The sequence below is a fragment of the Larus michahellis genome, chromosome 2 (genome assembly GCF_964199755.1).
Source record: "Larus michahellis chromosome 2, bLarMic1.1, whole genome shotgun sequence".
In the NCBI taxonomy this organism is placed as follows: domain Eukaryota; kingdom Metazoa; phylum Chordata; class Aves; order Charadriiformes; family Laridae; genus Larus; species Larus michahellis.
The window spans coordinates 138,475,374-138,492,569 of record NC_133897.1 but is presented as its reverse complement, the minus strand read 5'-3'; the positions used below and the strand labels follow the sequence as shown (position 1 = coordinate 138,492,569).

The following is a 17,196-nucleotide window of genomic DNA, read 5'->3' as shown; positions in this document are numbered from 1 at the left end:
CATTAAAAACAAAGAGTAAAAAAATTCTATAGAGCAAACAGCATTTCCTCAAGAATTTTAAAGGAACTAAAATGTAAAATTGCTGAGCTGTTGTGTGAGACCATATAATGCTCATAGCCATTACACTGAAAAGTAAAATAGGTATTACATTTGGCACGTTTTTATAAGGCATTTGACTGTTGAGTCTGGGAACTGGAGATTAGTAAGTAAATCTGACTTTTGGTACTGCTTGTAATGAAAAACCCAAAGTGGTAAGTAGGTAAGTAAAAATAATACTTGGAAAAGCAATAATGTCTTTTGCAGAGGGAAATCTATCTGACAACTAGCTTATGAAGGAGCTCATATAAAATGGTTGAAAGGCAAGGGGAAAACGATTGATGGAAATTTAGGTGTATTACATATGGAATGCTGGACAACAGTTTCGGAAACTGATGTTAAGAATATCTGTGAAAGGGAATGAACAGTGAGGTCACGAAGTATTGTAGAAGGATCTCAAGGCACTGAATGAGTAACATTAAATTTCATGTCATGAAGTGCAAAATTACATAAAAGTACATATAGAACCATAAACTCTGTTCTTTTTTGCAACCTGGAAAATAACTATTGGTATTGATACAGTGTTCTCAGTCAGTTCAGTATTCAGCAATAGTGAAAAAGTTGCATAAAAACTGTTGAAGAGAAACTTGAAAAGAAAAAAAAAATTATTGCTGTGGGAATCTGAATTGCACTTCCACATGGTCCGGTGCTAAAACACAGCATTCCATGTCAAAAGAGGGTCTGCCAGAAGTACAGAGAAGGTGAGGAAGAACAGATGAAGCTACAGACAAACTCCCCTGCAAGAAGAGATGTGTTTTCTTTAGTCTGTCATCTTGGGAAAGGGCTGGCTAAACAGGGCATATGAAGTCATCCCAGGGAATAGGGAAGGTGAGTAAAGAATGCTAATATTTTGGATGATTCATAGTCATCTCTCAGTATGTCACACTGCGTTGTGAGGCTTTGTTGTGAGATGTCACCAGACAAAAAGCTTAAATGGTTTCAAAAAGGAATTGGGATCAACCTGTGAGTTTCCCTGTCAGTGGCTATTAAACACGATTATATGGATGAAATATGTGGCTGAGAAGTTTAAGAACTTCCTGATTATTAAATTACACAATAATAGGTGTGCCAAAAAAAAAAAAATTATGCTCTAGATGTCACTTGCATTATGCTGCTGGAGACAGAATAGTGAGCTGGATGGACTTTTAGCCTGCTTGAATAGATCTGAAGGCTTCATGCTTCATGTTGTTGCAGCTAGTTTGGTATTTCAGCTAGCTTGTTTGTATCCTGATGATGGTCCATATTGGAAAAAATGGTGTTTGTCATAATTTCAGAAAAAAACACAAAACAAGACCTAACTTTCAGACTGCATCGCTCATCAGATGCAAAAGGGTATTTAAATGTTTGTGGAATCAATTTGTATTTTGGTTAATGAATAGATAGTTAACTGAAATGTGTTTTTGAGGAAAACTCTGATCTTGGCTGTGTAAGGTTCTGCATGAAGATTAAGTTTATTAAAAACATTATAATCTATTGGTACAGATGATGTTCTAATTTTTGTATTTATGGAAGGCCTGGATTTCTTAGGAAGTGACTAAAACTAGGGAGATTTCATCTGTCCGATATTTTTTTTTTTACCCACTCCTCAGAGAATTAAAGAATTAAAGTTACTATTAATGGAAGTTAATATTTGCACCTTACATGAGCAGTGGTGAGCATCTGACCCTGCTTCCTCTTTAAAAGTTCACCATTTACTTCTACAGTTTTGCAAATAAGTCAAACTGCTTGGGTTGCACCAAAACCAAATGAGCCTTTACTTTTTGTTTCATTTCTCTTTATGCACTGTATTATCACTGGGGCATACTGACAGTGGGAAATTTGCCCATCGGGGACAGGAGACCTCATCTGGTATACCTATTTTTTAATTAGACTAGATTCACAAAGCAGTTTAAAGATAAAATGTAGGATGGTGTGCAGGTGACTAAATTTAGAGTCTGCCTTTTATGGCTTTCTTCTCATATTTTTGCCTTGTGCTGAAGATTCAGTGAAAGATCAAATAGAAATCCACCCACAGAGTTTGATGTGTTCAAGAAAGTTTTGTGCAGCCCACGAAGTGGGAGAAAGAAGTTTAACCTGCTGAACAGAAGTGTCTGTATATAGATGACGCAGCTCTCCTCTGCCTCCGCCCTGTTGAAGAAGCAGCTTGAAAGGGAGAAACTCGGATGTTGAGTCTTGTCAGGGATCCCCCTGTGGGGTGATGCCCCTTGCAGCTCTTCTTAATTGATCTAGAAGATTTCTATGATACTTGTAAGGCAGAATTTTATCCTGTTTGTTAAACAAAAGGAAGAAGTCTAACACGTGGAGGGGAGAGCAGAGGCAAAGCAGACCCTCAGAGTAAACCTAGGCTGCAAATGAATGTTTATGCATAATCAGGTGTATATTTTGGATAAAGAAACAATGTTTTCAGTGACCTTTAATTTTCTTGACTTCCTCATGTAAAATAATGAAATCTACAGCTTTCAAGAAGTTTTGAAAACTATAGAAAAAGACACAGTTTTCTGCCACCAGCTGTAGGTAAAAAAAAAAAAAAGGGTTTCACCAGATCTAAGTAGATTATATATGTAGATTGGATAGTTTTGCACATTTATTTTTCTGGACACTTGCTTTTTCACTCACAAGCATTACTGCGTGTTATGCCATTGTAAAGTTACCCTTTAATAACACAATAAAATTACTAGCAAGATGTAGAAATTTAAGCACTTTTAAAATATGTTTGAACTGAGCTGTGTGAATAAGGATGAAGATGCTGAAGAAAAATGGTGAGCAGAAGTGCTTCCGCATAATGAATTCTTCTGCATTAGGCATATGTGAGCTCATTCAGAATCTTTATGAAAAGAACGATTCAACCATTAAAAAATGGACTTGAGCATCATGTTGGAAAAGGGTCACTTCAAGCAGATTAAACTATTTGGAGGGAAAAAAACAACCCTGCTCTTCTTGAAAATGTACTTTATATGCCTGAATAACTTTTCATTTGGTTTGAGGTTATGTTTTCTGATAATTTAACTAATGACTTGTTACAGTCTATCATTTTTTGTGCTAATTGGAGTGATAATCTTGGTTTAAGTAGCAGACTTTTTATTATTATTTATTTGAGTATATGGGAGAAGCTGTTTTAATAGTGCAAGTTTAGGCTATGGCTTGATTAATGTAAAACAGTGGAGAGGGCTTGAAAAGGGAAGGTTTTATCGCATTTGTACATAGATTAAGTGGGAAAAGAAACAATTGTGATTGTAGAAAATTTTTTTCAGGTTAGTGTAAAGGCTGATGAGGTGAAAGTGGATACAAAGGCAAAAATTCTGACCAACCACTGGCCAAAAAACCCCACAACCCCACCTGTATCTTCACATGCGAAATAAGGACTGGAATGCAGGCTTACAAAAATCCAACAACAAAATAAAGGTTCAATGTACTTTAGATTAATATTCTTCAGAGCCTTTCTAGAACTAAAATGATGGTATGATCAATGATTAGTGTTTGCTGAAGAAATTTCTCTCCTTGTTTTGCTTGCCAAACCTGAAGCTGTTTGATTAGATTGGTAGCTGGGTAAAAGTTTCCTTTCTTGTGTTTGTACTTTGTGTTTGCCTCAAATGCGGAGAATGAGTGGAAGGCTGAAAATTAGTTTCTTTTGCCCTCACCTTGACACAGGACTTAATTGGGAGGAAGAGACAGGGAATTAGTTTGGGTTCACGTCTTCCCTTTTTTTTTTTTTTGCATTCGTTGCAGTAGGAGATGATTTAGAGATTTATAGTAGAGAGCGCATGCACAGAATTGCTAATAAGTTACTACTTGCTAATTAATTGTGAATACAGTAGTCTGATTGGAGGTTATTTATAGAAGAATGAATACAACAAGAGGAGGCAAGTCTTAGAAAGGTGGGCAGAGGAACATGTTTGGAGATGTTGAAGAGTTCTATGAAAAGTGATCTAAACTTGGAAGGTGGAATGAGCAAGATGCTCAAAATAACCTGTAGTAAACCACACACACTTCCCTCCTCTGGCCTTTGCAAAACAATGCAGAGAGGGATGACAACTGTTACACAATTTTAAGTTGAACGCATTAGTTTGAAATGTATGCTTAGAGATGCTATGTAGTATATGTGTGGCATGTTAATCTTGTCACTTCTTATTATTTTATAACCTATTATTCTTTTTTATCTATATATAAACATATACTGTAGCTATAAAAATTACATATTGTATATATGTCTATGGATTATGATTTTAGCGAAATGGGGACGCGTAAGCATGTTTCAATACCCATGCTTGGTTCCACTGATACTTCCTGAATCTGCGTATGGATTTCAGCAGCATCCTCTTTCATCCATCTTTTAATATGTGTTTTTCACCAGGAGAATTTTTCAAACCTCTTCAATACCAAAGTGATAAACTTGCTTGTCACTTGTCATGTATCAACAAATACCATGACAATTTGAAAAGTCATGTTCTAAATCATGTTCTACTGTCTGTTTGAAAGCTCTTAAGTGTACTTGTGCAATTTCTTAAGTCATATTTTAAATACTGTCCCTGGTTAACACATACAACTGAGACTTAATAGTTTGTTAACATTTTGGGAGTAAATTTGAGGATAGATGTTTGTGTCCCTTAAAGAAATATTGCCCTTGTATGATCATATTTAAGTGTTGTTGCTTTTTTGTACTTCAAGTAATTCACTCTCTTTTATTTGGTAAAGTCTTGCAGTGAGAGAATTCCTTTGTCTGGATGATCCTCCAGGTCCTTTTGACAGTCTAGAAGAGAGCAGGGTAAGTGCTATTTAATATGATAAAATCAGAATGCAAAAGGCAGTAGTTGTTGTTAGAATATTGTAAAATGTGCTGAATGGTATGGAATGAAACACTTTTATTTCTGTTCTTTCAAAAAAATTTGCCAATGGATGTGTTTCTGAAACTGACAGTCTGATTATTGGTGCACACTGATAATCTTTGACTGCTGTACTTTATCCCTGTCCCAAGATACAATCTCTTCCTTTTTTCCTGTGTGAGCAGTGGATGAAATTTGTTTTTAGGCAACTACTTATATAAAGCAACTACTGAATATAAGGAGAGTTTTTGTAGTTTACATTCAACACGTTCTCACAATGTGTACACCTTAGACTTAAGGTCTTGCAGTAGAATGTTCCTGCTGTGAAATGTAATGAAAGGATTAATTCTGACCACCAAAAATAGTGTTCTTGCAGATAACTAAGTAGTGTCAAGTAGTGTTGTAAAACAGCAGCTTTTCAACATGCATATGAGCACATTGAACAAACAATACTGTATGCTGTGGCCTGTTTAATTAGAAGTATTTCACTGGCATGCAGAGCTGTATCAAGTCTGTCTAGAACAGGTGGTCTTAGTTTTCTTGCTTTATAGAATAACAGTATATTTTAGAATTGCACATACACTGTCAGTACCGTAGAAATTATGAATGTTAAGTGATAATCCTTCAACTAAACTTATATTTACCAGCTTGCTTTGCATGTAAGTGGGAGTGCCTTGGCTCTTATTACATTACTGTGTACAACTGAAGGATTTGGTGTGTTTTTTGTGTTACGAGCTCATGCTTGATTTCTGTACAATCACTTTTCATGGTAGCTATTTAAGTTGATGAAAAGTAATAAAAATTACAGGAATTATTCAGATAATTAAAATATTTAAGTGCCGTCTTCATAGACATTTTGATTGTGTGTATTGTGGTGAAGTCTCAGGGTTATTCTGCCACCACAGGAATTTGGTAAAACTATTAAAATAGCTGTGCTGTTGTAGTTTTGGCTATTAGCCATTTCTGTAAAGTTGTTAGAGACATCTGACATAAAATTCTGGTCTCCCGGGAATACCCCACCTTATTGCAGAGTGGTTGAAGTTGCAAGGGACCCCTTGAGATCAGTTGCTCAAGCAAGGTTAGCTACTGCAGGTTGCCCAGGACAACGTCCAGTCAGGTTTTGAATGTTGTACAGAGGGGACTTCACAGCTTCTCTGTGCAGCCTGCTACAGTGTTTGATCACCATCACAGTAAAATGGTGTTTTTTCATGTGTTCAGATTGAATTTCCTGGGTTTTAGTTTGTGCCCATTGTCTCTTGTCCTGTCAGTGGCCACTACTGACAAGAGTCTGGCTCCCTCTTCTTCATTCCCTCCCATCAGGCATTTGTACCCATTGATAGGATCACCCCGAGCTTTCTCTTTTCCAGACTGAAGAGTCCCAGCTCTCTCATCCTTTTGTCACATAAGAGATGCTTCAGTCCCTCAATTATCTCTTATTATAGTATTTGAGTCATGAGACCTGGGATCCTGGTGGACAACAAGCTGGAGGTCAGCCAGCTCTATCAGCACTCATGGGTGCAGCCTGTCAGGCCCCACGGATTTATCTATGTCCAATTTTTTAAGTGCTCCCTGACCTGGTCCTCCTCCACTGAGGGTAAGTTTGTCTCTGGTTGCAGAGGTCTGGGATTCGTGAAGGCTGGTATTGCCAGTGAAGACAGGCAAACATGGTGTTGAGTACCTTAACCTTTTCAGTGTGATTTGTCACAAGCTCCCCCACTCCATTCGGCAGCAGCTCCATGGTTTCCCTAGTCTTTCTTTTGTTGATTACGTACTTGTAGAATCCTGTCTTGTTTTCTTTCACATGCCTTGCCGGATTCAACTCCAGGTTAGCCTTCACTTTCTTAACCCTGTGCCTGTAAGATCAGACAGCAGCCCTATACTCCTGGGTCACCTCTCTCCATGCTTCCACTGCTAGTACGCTTGCTTTTTGTATCTGAGTTCAGTTACAAGCTCCTTGCTCATCCATATGGACCTTTGCTTGACTTCTGTTTGTTGAGCTGGACCTTTATTGAGCTTGAAGGTGGTGCTCCTTGAATATCAGCTAGCTCTCCTGGGCTGCTGTTCTCTCCAGGGTGGTTTCCCATGGATTTTCCAAGCAGATCTTGGAAGAATCTTCCAAGCAGATTTCTGAAGAGATTGAAGTCTGCTCACCTGAAATCCATTGTTGTGGTCCTGCTTTTTGCCCTGTTCCTGCCTGTTACCTACATATCAGAGAGCATCTATATCCATCCCTCACTTTTATTTTGCAAACAATGCCCAACTACAGGACAAGCGCTGTTGTTCACATACTTATTCCTGGAGTTTATTTTTAAAGGTACCTCAGAAGTCACTTCAGTTCTGCCTTACTGTTGTCATACAAAGCATTGCAAAAAAAATCTTCTATGTTTTCCTGATAATGAAAAATATGGGTATCTTCTATTTGTTTTATGTCTATTCTATTATTCCAGTTCAAGAAGGACTTGCCAAAACATACTTACCTTTTGTGGGAGAAGTATAGGTATCTCCCCCACTAGAAATTGATTAGGCCTTAGAGAAATTTTATCACAGAACCATAGGCAAAATATTTTTTAAAGCAATCCTTTTTGTCGTATCATTGGTAATTGTTTCCACAGGTCCTTTCCCAGCCATTAGTGTTTCATGATCCAGTGAAGAAGGAAGCGAAGCTCTCTTTCATCTGGTCTAGTTCTGTTGCCCTTTAAAAACTTATAGCGAAAATTGGTCCCACCAGAGTACTGGAACTGTACCAGACTCTAGGTGTCCAGCACTTCAAGGAGGAAGATATATCATTACACACAATTCCCCGATAGGTCTTGCTCAGCTTTGGTTCACCTTTATTGATTTCTACGTGACTTCCTTTCCTTGGGCAGCTGATACACAGATTGTAGCTAGAGAGGAGTTTTTCCAACAGGCTTTTTCCAGTTCTCATATAGAACAATGGAACAGTTCACACCACCTGTGGAATACTTTTAGTTATTCTGTGAATCGGGAAATTTGCAAGTGTATAAATCTAAAGGTAGAAATAATATAATTTAATTATATTCTTAAGGACATAATGGCCAATTTCCAGTTAGGACACTAGCAACCCTCAACAGTTCTACAAAACACACTAGAATTCACTGAATTGGCTTGGATGAAACAGGATGACTGCTTAACTGCAATGATTACTACAGCGATCACGAAAAATGCTGTGTGAATTGCATGCCACGTGTTCTCGGCTCTAGTAGATGTTCAGTAAAGCTGTGGCTTAACTGATTATTTGTCTTCAATGCCTGTCAACCAAGATAAATTTGCTATCTGAGTCAATAAAATAAACTAAAACTCCGTGCAAAAAAAAAAAATCAAAATGGTTATTGGATTGAAAAACACTGCATTTGTTTGAATTGTAGAATTACAGGAAAACTTAACATTTTAAAGAAGTTGTAAGTCTGCTTCAATTAAAGCCAAGAATAGTATCTTCTTGATGTTCATAGCCCATTTTAAAACTTGAGGAAAAAAGGTGTCTTAAGAGCATTGTTCTTAACTGAACTCACATAAAATGTTTATATTCAATGGATTCCGTGAATTAGTGGTTAGTTACGTGTAGTGTTAAGCCAAGAAAGGGTTTCTTATTTAGCACGAGCATGTAAATTATTAAATCAGAATCGCACATTACTGTTGGTAGACTTGCTCTTTCCAGTAATAGAGCAGCAGGCTCTGTGCCAGCGTTTCTGTCACTTCCTGCATTCTGTGGATGTTGCGTTACACGTTGGCTCTTCACATTAAACTTTGAGATTGCTCACTGTCAGGTTCGTCAGGATGTGCTATATATACACATGTCATGCTCAGCAGAGTAACACGACATACTTATCATGGTTGAGTAGTTAGTGTTCTTAGCATTTTACTAAACCTTCTCAAAATGTTTTTGTATTGGTCTTCTGACTCTCGTGATTGTCATATTTGGTACGGAACTGTACAACTTCATCTTTATCCTGGGTAGGGGAAGAACATACAGTTTATGCAGATATTCCTACCATTGTGGGAACAATTAGATACTTTGAAATTGCCTTCCAAGTCCTGTGAAAGCAAAGCTTATATGAGGGGAAAGAGGAGTAAGGAGTTCAGCTGATGTTCCATATAGGGGAAAAAGGTACAAAATTAGGGACTGTGCATCAAAGGAGAGAAACCTTTTTCTGAAGTCTCTTGTGAGACAAACAAACAATGCAATAAAGTATTTGCATTGCAGTTTAGGATAATAATTCAGTGTTCAAAGCAAAGCGGCATTGTTCTATTACAGACAGGACTTTTTTTTAAGCTTATGTAGTTCTTTATGATAATCAATACAAAGCAAAGCAGCTACAATTCTGTTACAGGTTAATATTTCTAAAAGAAAAATCAATAAAGGCAGTTCACTGAAGTTAAATAGAATATGTTCTTAAATTTGTCTTTTTAGGCTTTCTGTGAAACTCTGGAGGAAACAAATTACCGCCTACAAAAGGAATTGCTTGAGAAACAAAGGGAGGTTGAATCGCTAAAGAAATTGTTAAGTGAAAAGCAACTTCATATAGATGCCATTGAAAGAAGAATTAGGTACGTAGAAATTTTATGGGGTTTAGGAGTTTCTTTCCATGAAGACATTTTCTCTATATAGTCACAAGCTCCAGCTTTAAATGTATTCTTGGAAACAATTTTCTCCACATAACCACACACAAAGCAATATTTTCAGTAGGCTCTTTCTCATATGCTGGCCAAAAAGCTGCTGTTTAATACTGAGAAAGTGTTGTCCCATCTTTTTCCCTCTAAAGTAACGGGGATTATGTTTCTTAATCCTATAATTCCTGTAAAGATAAGGCAAAGATTCTCTTCTGCTTTTGAAATGTTAGATAAGTGAAATGCCCTGCTAGAGATGAGAGCAGTGGAAAGAATTGCTTTGAGTTACAAGATTCCACCTGTAGTCAAAGCTTTGACAGGGCGTAGTGATCACGCAATTATATGTCTGTATTAATGTCTTCAACTGACATTAGTCAGTTGGCAACATGGCAACTTCTGAATTGCCTGGAATGATGTTGCAGATCATCCATTTAAATCTAAGGGGGGAAAATGGTAGAGTTTTTATTTTAAAACTTTATGGTGCCTGTCTGCTAAATTTTGTAGCAGGCCCAGGGCAGTTGTTGGGCTATTCAGTGTCCCGACAGATCTGATGAGTCAGTTATTGTGGGACTTCCTTAGAAAAGGAGTAAATTCCCATGGTCTCTTTAGAAGATATTTTAGTACTGCTTGGCTTGTTGAGTCTAGCGTATCCAGGTTGACTAACAAATCACGTATTTGGATATACGGTTTAAGTGAACTACATTTGGAAAAGGATTTAAATGGAATTGTTGTGGCTCACTGAAAATTCTGATCGGAATGCCATATTCATATTGTCACTTACTCCTGAAGGCAAGTAATTACACTTGAAAGATGCTTTCCCTGTTTGAGGAGAAAGTTATGACTTACTGCTGGCTTAAACAGTGGAATAGCCAACAAAAATTAAATAACTCACATTTGACTAAAACATTATGATACACAGTCTGTGTGACTAAAATAAGAAAGCATGAGTGGCAAAAAGGGATTTTATGTTTTACTGCTTTCCCTGAAGAGAGATTTTTTTTTTTAACACACTGCCAGTTTCCCAGACGTTTGAAATTATTGAAAGTCAGCCAAGTAGTATCTGAAGTCTTAATGGAAAATAGCTCCTGTGATTTTCAGTTGTAAAAGTTACCAAGTAAACCCATGACCTCGTGTAAGAAATTCAGCCTATCTGATGGGAATCGAACCCAAAAGAAACGGCTCTGTTTTGTTGAAGTGGAATTTTGATCTGATGGCCCAACAAGAATTAAGCATCTTCTGCCTTTATGCTCTAAAGGCCAGGTACCTGAAATGTGTGTGAGGTAGGAGGGGACAGTTGGACAAGGCATCAGACTGGTAGGCATTTACATATCATGCTGGATTTGCCCCAGACATAGGTCAATAATCATGTTAGAGAATACTGCTGAGGTGCTACTTAATGCATGTGGTAAAATAGCGCTATAGAAACAATAGTAATTAAGAGGGTGAAATATAGTAGTATCACTTTCAACGTAAAATTGTTCACAAGCTTTTCTTTCCAATTCAGGTGGCAGCTTTCAACACTAAATTGATATATATTTTCCCCACAGAGCAATACTTTGGAAATAAGTTTTGGTAATAGTTTTACATGACCATATTCCCATTTGTAGCCAGGCTAGTCGGACTGCCAACTCATGTTGCTGTTAAGAAAAAATTATTACCTGTCTCTTTATCGTTAATGGGAAAATGTATTGTTCTGAAACTTAATGTGTGACTCTAAAGTTACAATGAGAAATTTGGGAAACTGTTGCAGAGCTCTTTTTATTATCCTGGCTGTCTTCCTTATAACTATGTTTTGGTTATAATCCTTCTGCCATTTAGACAAGATGTGTGTGGCTTAGATCATCTGCTTGTAATTTCTTACCTGAGGTCATAATCGCTCCCCTGGGACTTGAATTTTGTAAAGCTACTAAACTGTAAGACAACCAGAGGATTGAATTTAGTTTAGGAAGAAGCAGCTGGAGCAAATAAACTGTTTAAATAGCTATCTAGTGCAAACCCTGCATCTTTGTAGTAATAAAAGAAATGGGGCATGTAGGAGTGAGATTGATGGGTTCCCAGAAACTGTAAAATTTAAAATGAAACAAACAGCTCTTCAGCAATGAATGTTTGCTGTATGGATTGGTGGTACCCTGTTCTTATTTGTTGTAGGGACATATCTTCAGGAAAAATGACTCGTCAAATGTCAGGAGAAGAGAGTGAGTGCAGTGGTGAGGTGGAGTCTTCTGCAGTAGAAGCAGACCAGGGTACCCTGGGTGAGGACAGCTGGTAAATACTACTATTTTACTTATATTTTAGTTTTTTTCTTAAAGTATGTCTTTAAATGTTTGGTCTTACATAAATTCTGAACAGCTGAGGAATTCAGCATTTTATTGCACCTCTCTGTAGCTATCCCATGTTTCACAGAGGCCTTCAGGATAGATGATTTTGGATCTGGAATAAGTGCTAAATTGAACAACTTTGTAAATGTTTTGTAGATTGCAGGCATAAAATGACTATGAAGAATCATACTAGTTTCCGTTTGACAAAGCTCATTGATCTGTTGTTGCAGCTCAGATAAAGAGAACCATGAGGCTTGCTGGAGTGGCTCTTTGGCTGAAAATTCTGTGCCAGAAATTGAAGTCGCTGAAGTAGCATACACCGCTAATGAAGAAGAATAGATCACTAGCAGCTGCTGTTACCTGGGAAAGGTTCATGTTTGGGACATACCCTGTGGGTAGGGGCACATAGCAGCTGCAGAGAACTTACAGCAAAGAGCAAGAATGCACACACTGAATGTTTACATAAATCCTTACAAATTATTAACGTAAGAAATATACCCAGTGCTGCTTTGATTTCAATTTTTATCTAGCCTTTATATATTTAATATATTACAGTCTAATAAGGGCTAAAATCAGCTAAAGTTTAGATATGTACATACACAATTTGGCTGACTTTTTCCTAGCAGAGTGGCGAAAACTTCACATTAAATCACCAAACACTCCTAACTAGCATGTCATATGTTGCCACTGATGTGACACATTTGATGCGTTCATCTGTTTGGTATTTGTGTTTTCGTATTCTTATAGCCATAAATTAATGCTTGTTGAAGTAAAAACGGGCTCATCTTATGTTTAATAAGAGCGTAGAATGTGTTGTTTTTAAGCTGTAAAGTTGAAGACTATTTCTCTGGCAATTTTAATGCAATGCAATAGGAAAACTTCCAGTACCAAGAGAAAAGTACTTACGAAATGGGATTATAGTTGGACATTTTAAAGGAAAAAAAAAAAATGGTCATTTTTGCTGAAGGAACTAGTGAGACCCCCAAAACACTGTGTATTTTCATCCCAAGTTAGCATGCTGTAATACTTTTTGTTCGGTAATGCTGCTTTTAAAATCTGGGATACCTTTGCTACATACCCATGTAACAATAAAATCCGTGAGTTTGCCTTTTACTTGGAACACTACCTCTTACCATCTTGCTAACGCATTCATGTTTGTTTAAAAATATTCCAGATTATATGGAGATGATGGAAAGACTTGTAAAGAAGCCATATTTTTTCCTGCACGGTTCATAACTAGATTGAATCTAGTTGCAATGTATTTTTGTTTCAATATATTGTGCACATGGGGATGTTGCTCCATATGTTCGATAGCCTATTTTTCAAAATGTATTAAGACAGGAGATGCACTTTATAATTAAGACTCCACTGTGCCAAGTTCAGTTGGCTAATTCGTTGAGAAAGGGGAGTTGCAGGGAGAGGATTATGTAGTGCCTTTTTGTATTTTACTTGTTCATTACTGCAGGATTTTGTTACAGTGCTCTGGGTCAGCTCTGTGGAATCTTTGATACAGCTTGTTTCTGTTCTTCACTTATTTACTGAAAGTGCCTTGTTTTATTCCGCTTTTCCAATAGGAAGAATGCTGTTTTGTTTTAATCTTTTTTTCTTTTTTTTCGCCCTATACCACCCACATCGTTGTTTAATGTTGTCAATATGCAGTGTCTTTGTGCTGGAGTTTTCAAAGGGAGCTTTGTACTTCAGGCTGTGCATACAATGACCTTTATGCAGAACTGTATAAACCTTCCTGGTGAAATAAAACTATGGACAAAACACCTGTCTTCTCTTCTCCGTTAGGAAAAACAAAAAAGCTCAATTCCTTATGTAGTAGAAGGACAAAAATACTATTGGAAAGAGACATTTCTTACCTCAGTGATTTCCTACAGTTACTCAGCTTTTGGTCTGAGTTTCATTTGTACCAAAAATTGTCTGCATGAAAATGAATGAGAATGCTGTAACAAGACACCAGAAAACTTACTGTACTTCTGTTGAAGATGAAAATAAAAAAAGAAACTGATTTTTTTTTTTTATATTCCACATGAATCCTCATAGATGTTGAGTGAACTCAATAAAGTTTTGACACCTTACTGAAAATTCATGTAATCTTCTGTCAGATGTCACTTAATATTTGGAAAGAAGGTTGAACATTGTATGTTAAAATAGCCTTAGCTTTACAACTACAAATGTTTTTTAAATCTTGACAAGGTGCTTGGGTCATACATCCTAGGAATGCTTCAGGTAAATCTGCAAATCTAGTCACTAAAGAAAGCATTAGTGTAACTTACAGTTTAGTCACGAGCAGGCAAAGGAAGGGAAATTTTGTGCTCTGTCTTTAAGATTTATATGATATTTTGCTGACACAAAAGACTTGGTATTGCATGAATAGACGTTTTTGTTTAGGTGGATCTTGATTTTTATTTTTTTTTAATTAAACTGAGCTGAAAACCGTGACTTTGTTCAGCAGCCACGTGGTATGACTTGGCCTATGTTACTGGTTAATGAATGGTTACCCTCCCAAGGGACATGAAATTCAAGGTGTGCAGCCCACGGTGGCCTTGAGCATCCTGCTGGAGGCGGTTTCCAAATTTGTCCCGTATTGATTTTTTTTTTTTTATTTTTTTTTCTGGTGCGCTTGCTTCCGTTCTGGCACTATTCTCTACCCCTATCCTTGTCATTTCACTCACTGCTGCAATTTTAGTACAGAAGCAGCCAACTTTCAATTATTTCATTCATGAGGATTTCACAGTGGAATTCTGTGCTCTTCACAACGTGCAGAATATAGAAACTGGAATTGTAGCGGAGTGAACTAATGACAAGAATCGCAGCCAGTAAGGCTTTGTTCTTTTCTGTTGCACTTAATCATTGCAAAGGTAGTTGTTTTAATAGTTCAGTCACTGATTTACAGTCTTTTCCCCTTTAATTTTAGATTTAAATACATTGTACCCAGCTTAATTTTACTGGGGTTGTGTTTGTTTTTTTTTTAATACTATAAATTCAATAATCCTGCAGGATTTTTTATCTTCCAAAGCACTTGCAGTCTGCCCCTGCCACTTCTGTGCTTTTGATTTGTATACTCCTAAATCAGTTAAAATGCTGACTAGTACGGAATCAAGAATGAGTCCCTGTAAAACTCCCACTTCATCCCTTTCCCACTGTGACACCCGTTAGTTACTGTGAGTACAAGAGTGCCATTGAACCAGCTCCAGGAAGGCAACAAATGCGGTAATTCAGGAAACTGCACCTGATGGTTGTAGGAGTCTCCTACACCGTGTGCTTTCCCGTGGGCTGCTGTCCTCGCTGCTTTGGGTCAAGCATCTCTGTTCCTCCGGGGGGGGTCATAGTTGGGGAGAAAAGGGACATGGAAAGAATCATAGAATGTGGTGGGTTGGCAGGGACTTTTAAAGGTCATCTAGTCCAAGCCCCCTGCAGTAAGCAGGGACATCTTTAGCTAGATCAGGTTGCTCAGAGCCTCATCAAGCCTGGCCTTGAATGTCTCCAGGGATGGGGCCTCCACCACCTCTCTGGGCAACCTGTTCCAGTGTCTCACCACCCTCATTGTAAAGAACTTCTTCCTAATCTCTAATCTAAACCTGCCCTGCTCTAGTTTAAAACCATTGCCCCTCATCCTATGGCTACCTGCCCTTGCAAACAGCCCCTCCCCAGCTTTCCCGTAGGCCCCCTTCAGGGGCTCCTGTTCTAGGTGCTGTGTCTGCCCCAAATTGTTTTTTCTCTGTACATCTCAATAGACCTCTAAGTACCTTGATTTGTCTCTCTGGGGTTTCTGTTCCTTTGTTGAAATGTAGCTATGAAGCAGTAGCAATTCTCCTGCCAGAAATTTGCATTTCTAGTAGAACTGATAACAAATGCAACTTAACTCTAGCAAGTTTTGTGGGTTTTTTTTCCCCTATGCTACAGCAGGCTCTAACACACGCTGGGGGAGGAATTCTGAAATCATGCTCTAAAGTTGCTGCTGCTGCAATCAATTTTTTTAAGAAATGTCAAATAACACCATTAAATAGTCTGAGGTCATGAATCAGCAAGGAAGGGAAGAGTCCCGTGGGAAACACTCCCTCCATGGAATACCGGGTCTAGTGGTCTTTCTTCCTATCGTTCATTTCTATATTTCAATTAAGTCTTCGTCCCGGAGATCAGTACATCCAGATTTCTAGACAGATCCAACATTCAGAACTAGGTGTGTCCTTTTGCTATAAAATACTGGGCTTGGTCTCAGGGATGCTGGGGTAACCGAGCTATCTCCTCGCATCCATGTCTCTCTGTTTGAACTTGGAGAGCTGATAATGCAGCTGTCTCCAAAGGAGATGTCTCTTTTGAACAGTTTGTGTTCCGGGGGAGCAGTCAATGGACTGACCAGTGGAGTTTTTCATCCTACATTTTTATTTATTATCGTCATCACATTTTTAATGTATCTTAACCTCCTCGCTGAAGGAAAAAATGAGGAGTGGAAAAGGCAGAGGAGAAAGAGGGGATTGCCTTGTCCATAGTTTACACTTGAGGATTTTTCCCCTTTGAAAATTTGTTCAATCATTTGCGAACCGGAATCACTTCTCCATTAAATGTTAGTTTCTGTGCTGTGAGTGGTTTAGGTTCTGTGTTCTCGTAACCCATTCAGGAACCTCTTTCTAGGGCTTCTTCCATAGCACTGGTGTTTCTTAGCGATCCCTTGCTTTATCCTAGTCTTGTTTCGAAGGGCAGTCTTTTGTGTTTGGTCCTTCCCAGGTTGCGCATTGCAGGGAAAACAAACTGAGCCTGGGCTTTTGTTAAATGTTTTCAGTCTTCCTCCAAAGTTTCACCTATCTTTTGTTATCTGATGCAACCGTACAGATTTGGGAGAGTGGAAAGATGGGATAACGCAGTCCTTTATTCTAAACAATAAAAGATTAAATTATTCTTGTAATAAATTACAACTTCTGTCATCCCCACTTACGAGTGACAGCGACTGTTGGCCGTATCTGTCCTGCTGTTGCTTTATAGATTATTCTCCAGTTGGATAGCTTGAGCGTTACACTGGAATAGGAAACGTTTCTCTCTCAATTTCTCCTTGGGTTGATGAATTCAGGACCATTCTGATGGTTGTTCCAGAGTCAGGAGAACGCTGTCACAAGATGTGTCTAAGCGTAACCCCTATGTCACATACAAAGCACCTTTTTTCTTCCGGTGGGCACATTTTAAAGCCCAAAAGCACAGTTTTATCCAGTATCATCAAAACAGAGGGATACTAGTATTGAAGGATCCTGTTTAACAAGTTACTTTTAGGCTGCCCAGAGCAGGGGATGCGCACAGACGGGGTGCTTCTGAAAGACAGGCGTTTTTCACTATCG

The 17,196-nt window shown here is 38.1% G+C and overlaps 1 protein-coding gene across 3 annotated transcripts in view; it reads left to right on the top strand.

Moving 5' to 3' along the window:
* SNX16 (sorting nexin 16) overlaps nt 1-13,951 on the top strand; it is a 28,862-nt gene extending 14,911 nt beyond the window's left edge. For all 3 annotated transcript variants that reach the window (XM_074577349.1, XM_074577350.1, XM_074577351.1), the window contains exons 5-8: nt 4,789-4,858; nt 9,346-9,482; nt 11,691-11,807; nt 12,091-13,951. In XM_074577349.1, coding sequence (XP_074433450.1) covers nt 4,789-4,858; nt 9,346-9,482; nt 11,691-11,807; nt 12,091-12,199 — 433 coding nt within the window. In that variant the 3' untranslated portion in view covers nt 12,200-13,951. The remainder of the gene's footprint in view (nt 1-4,788; nt 4,859-9,345; nt 9,483-11,690; nt 11,808-12,090) is intronic.
* The last annotated feature ends 3,245 nt before the right edge of the window (nt 13,952-17,196 follow it).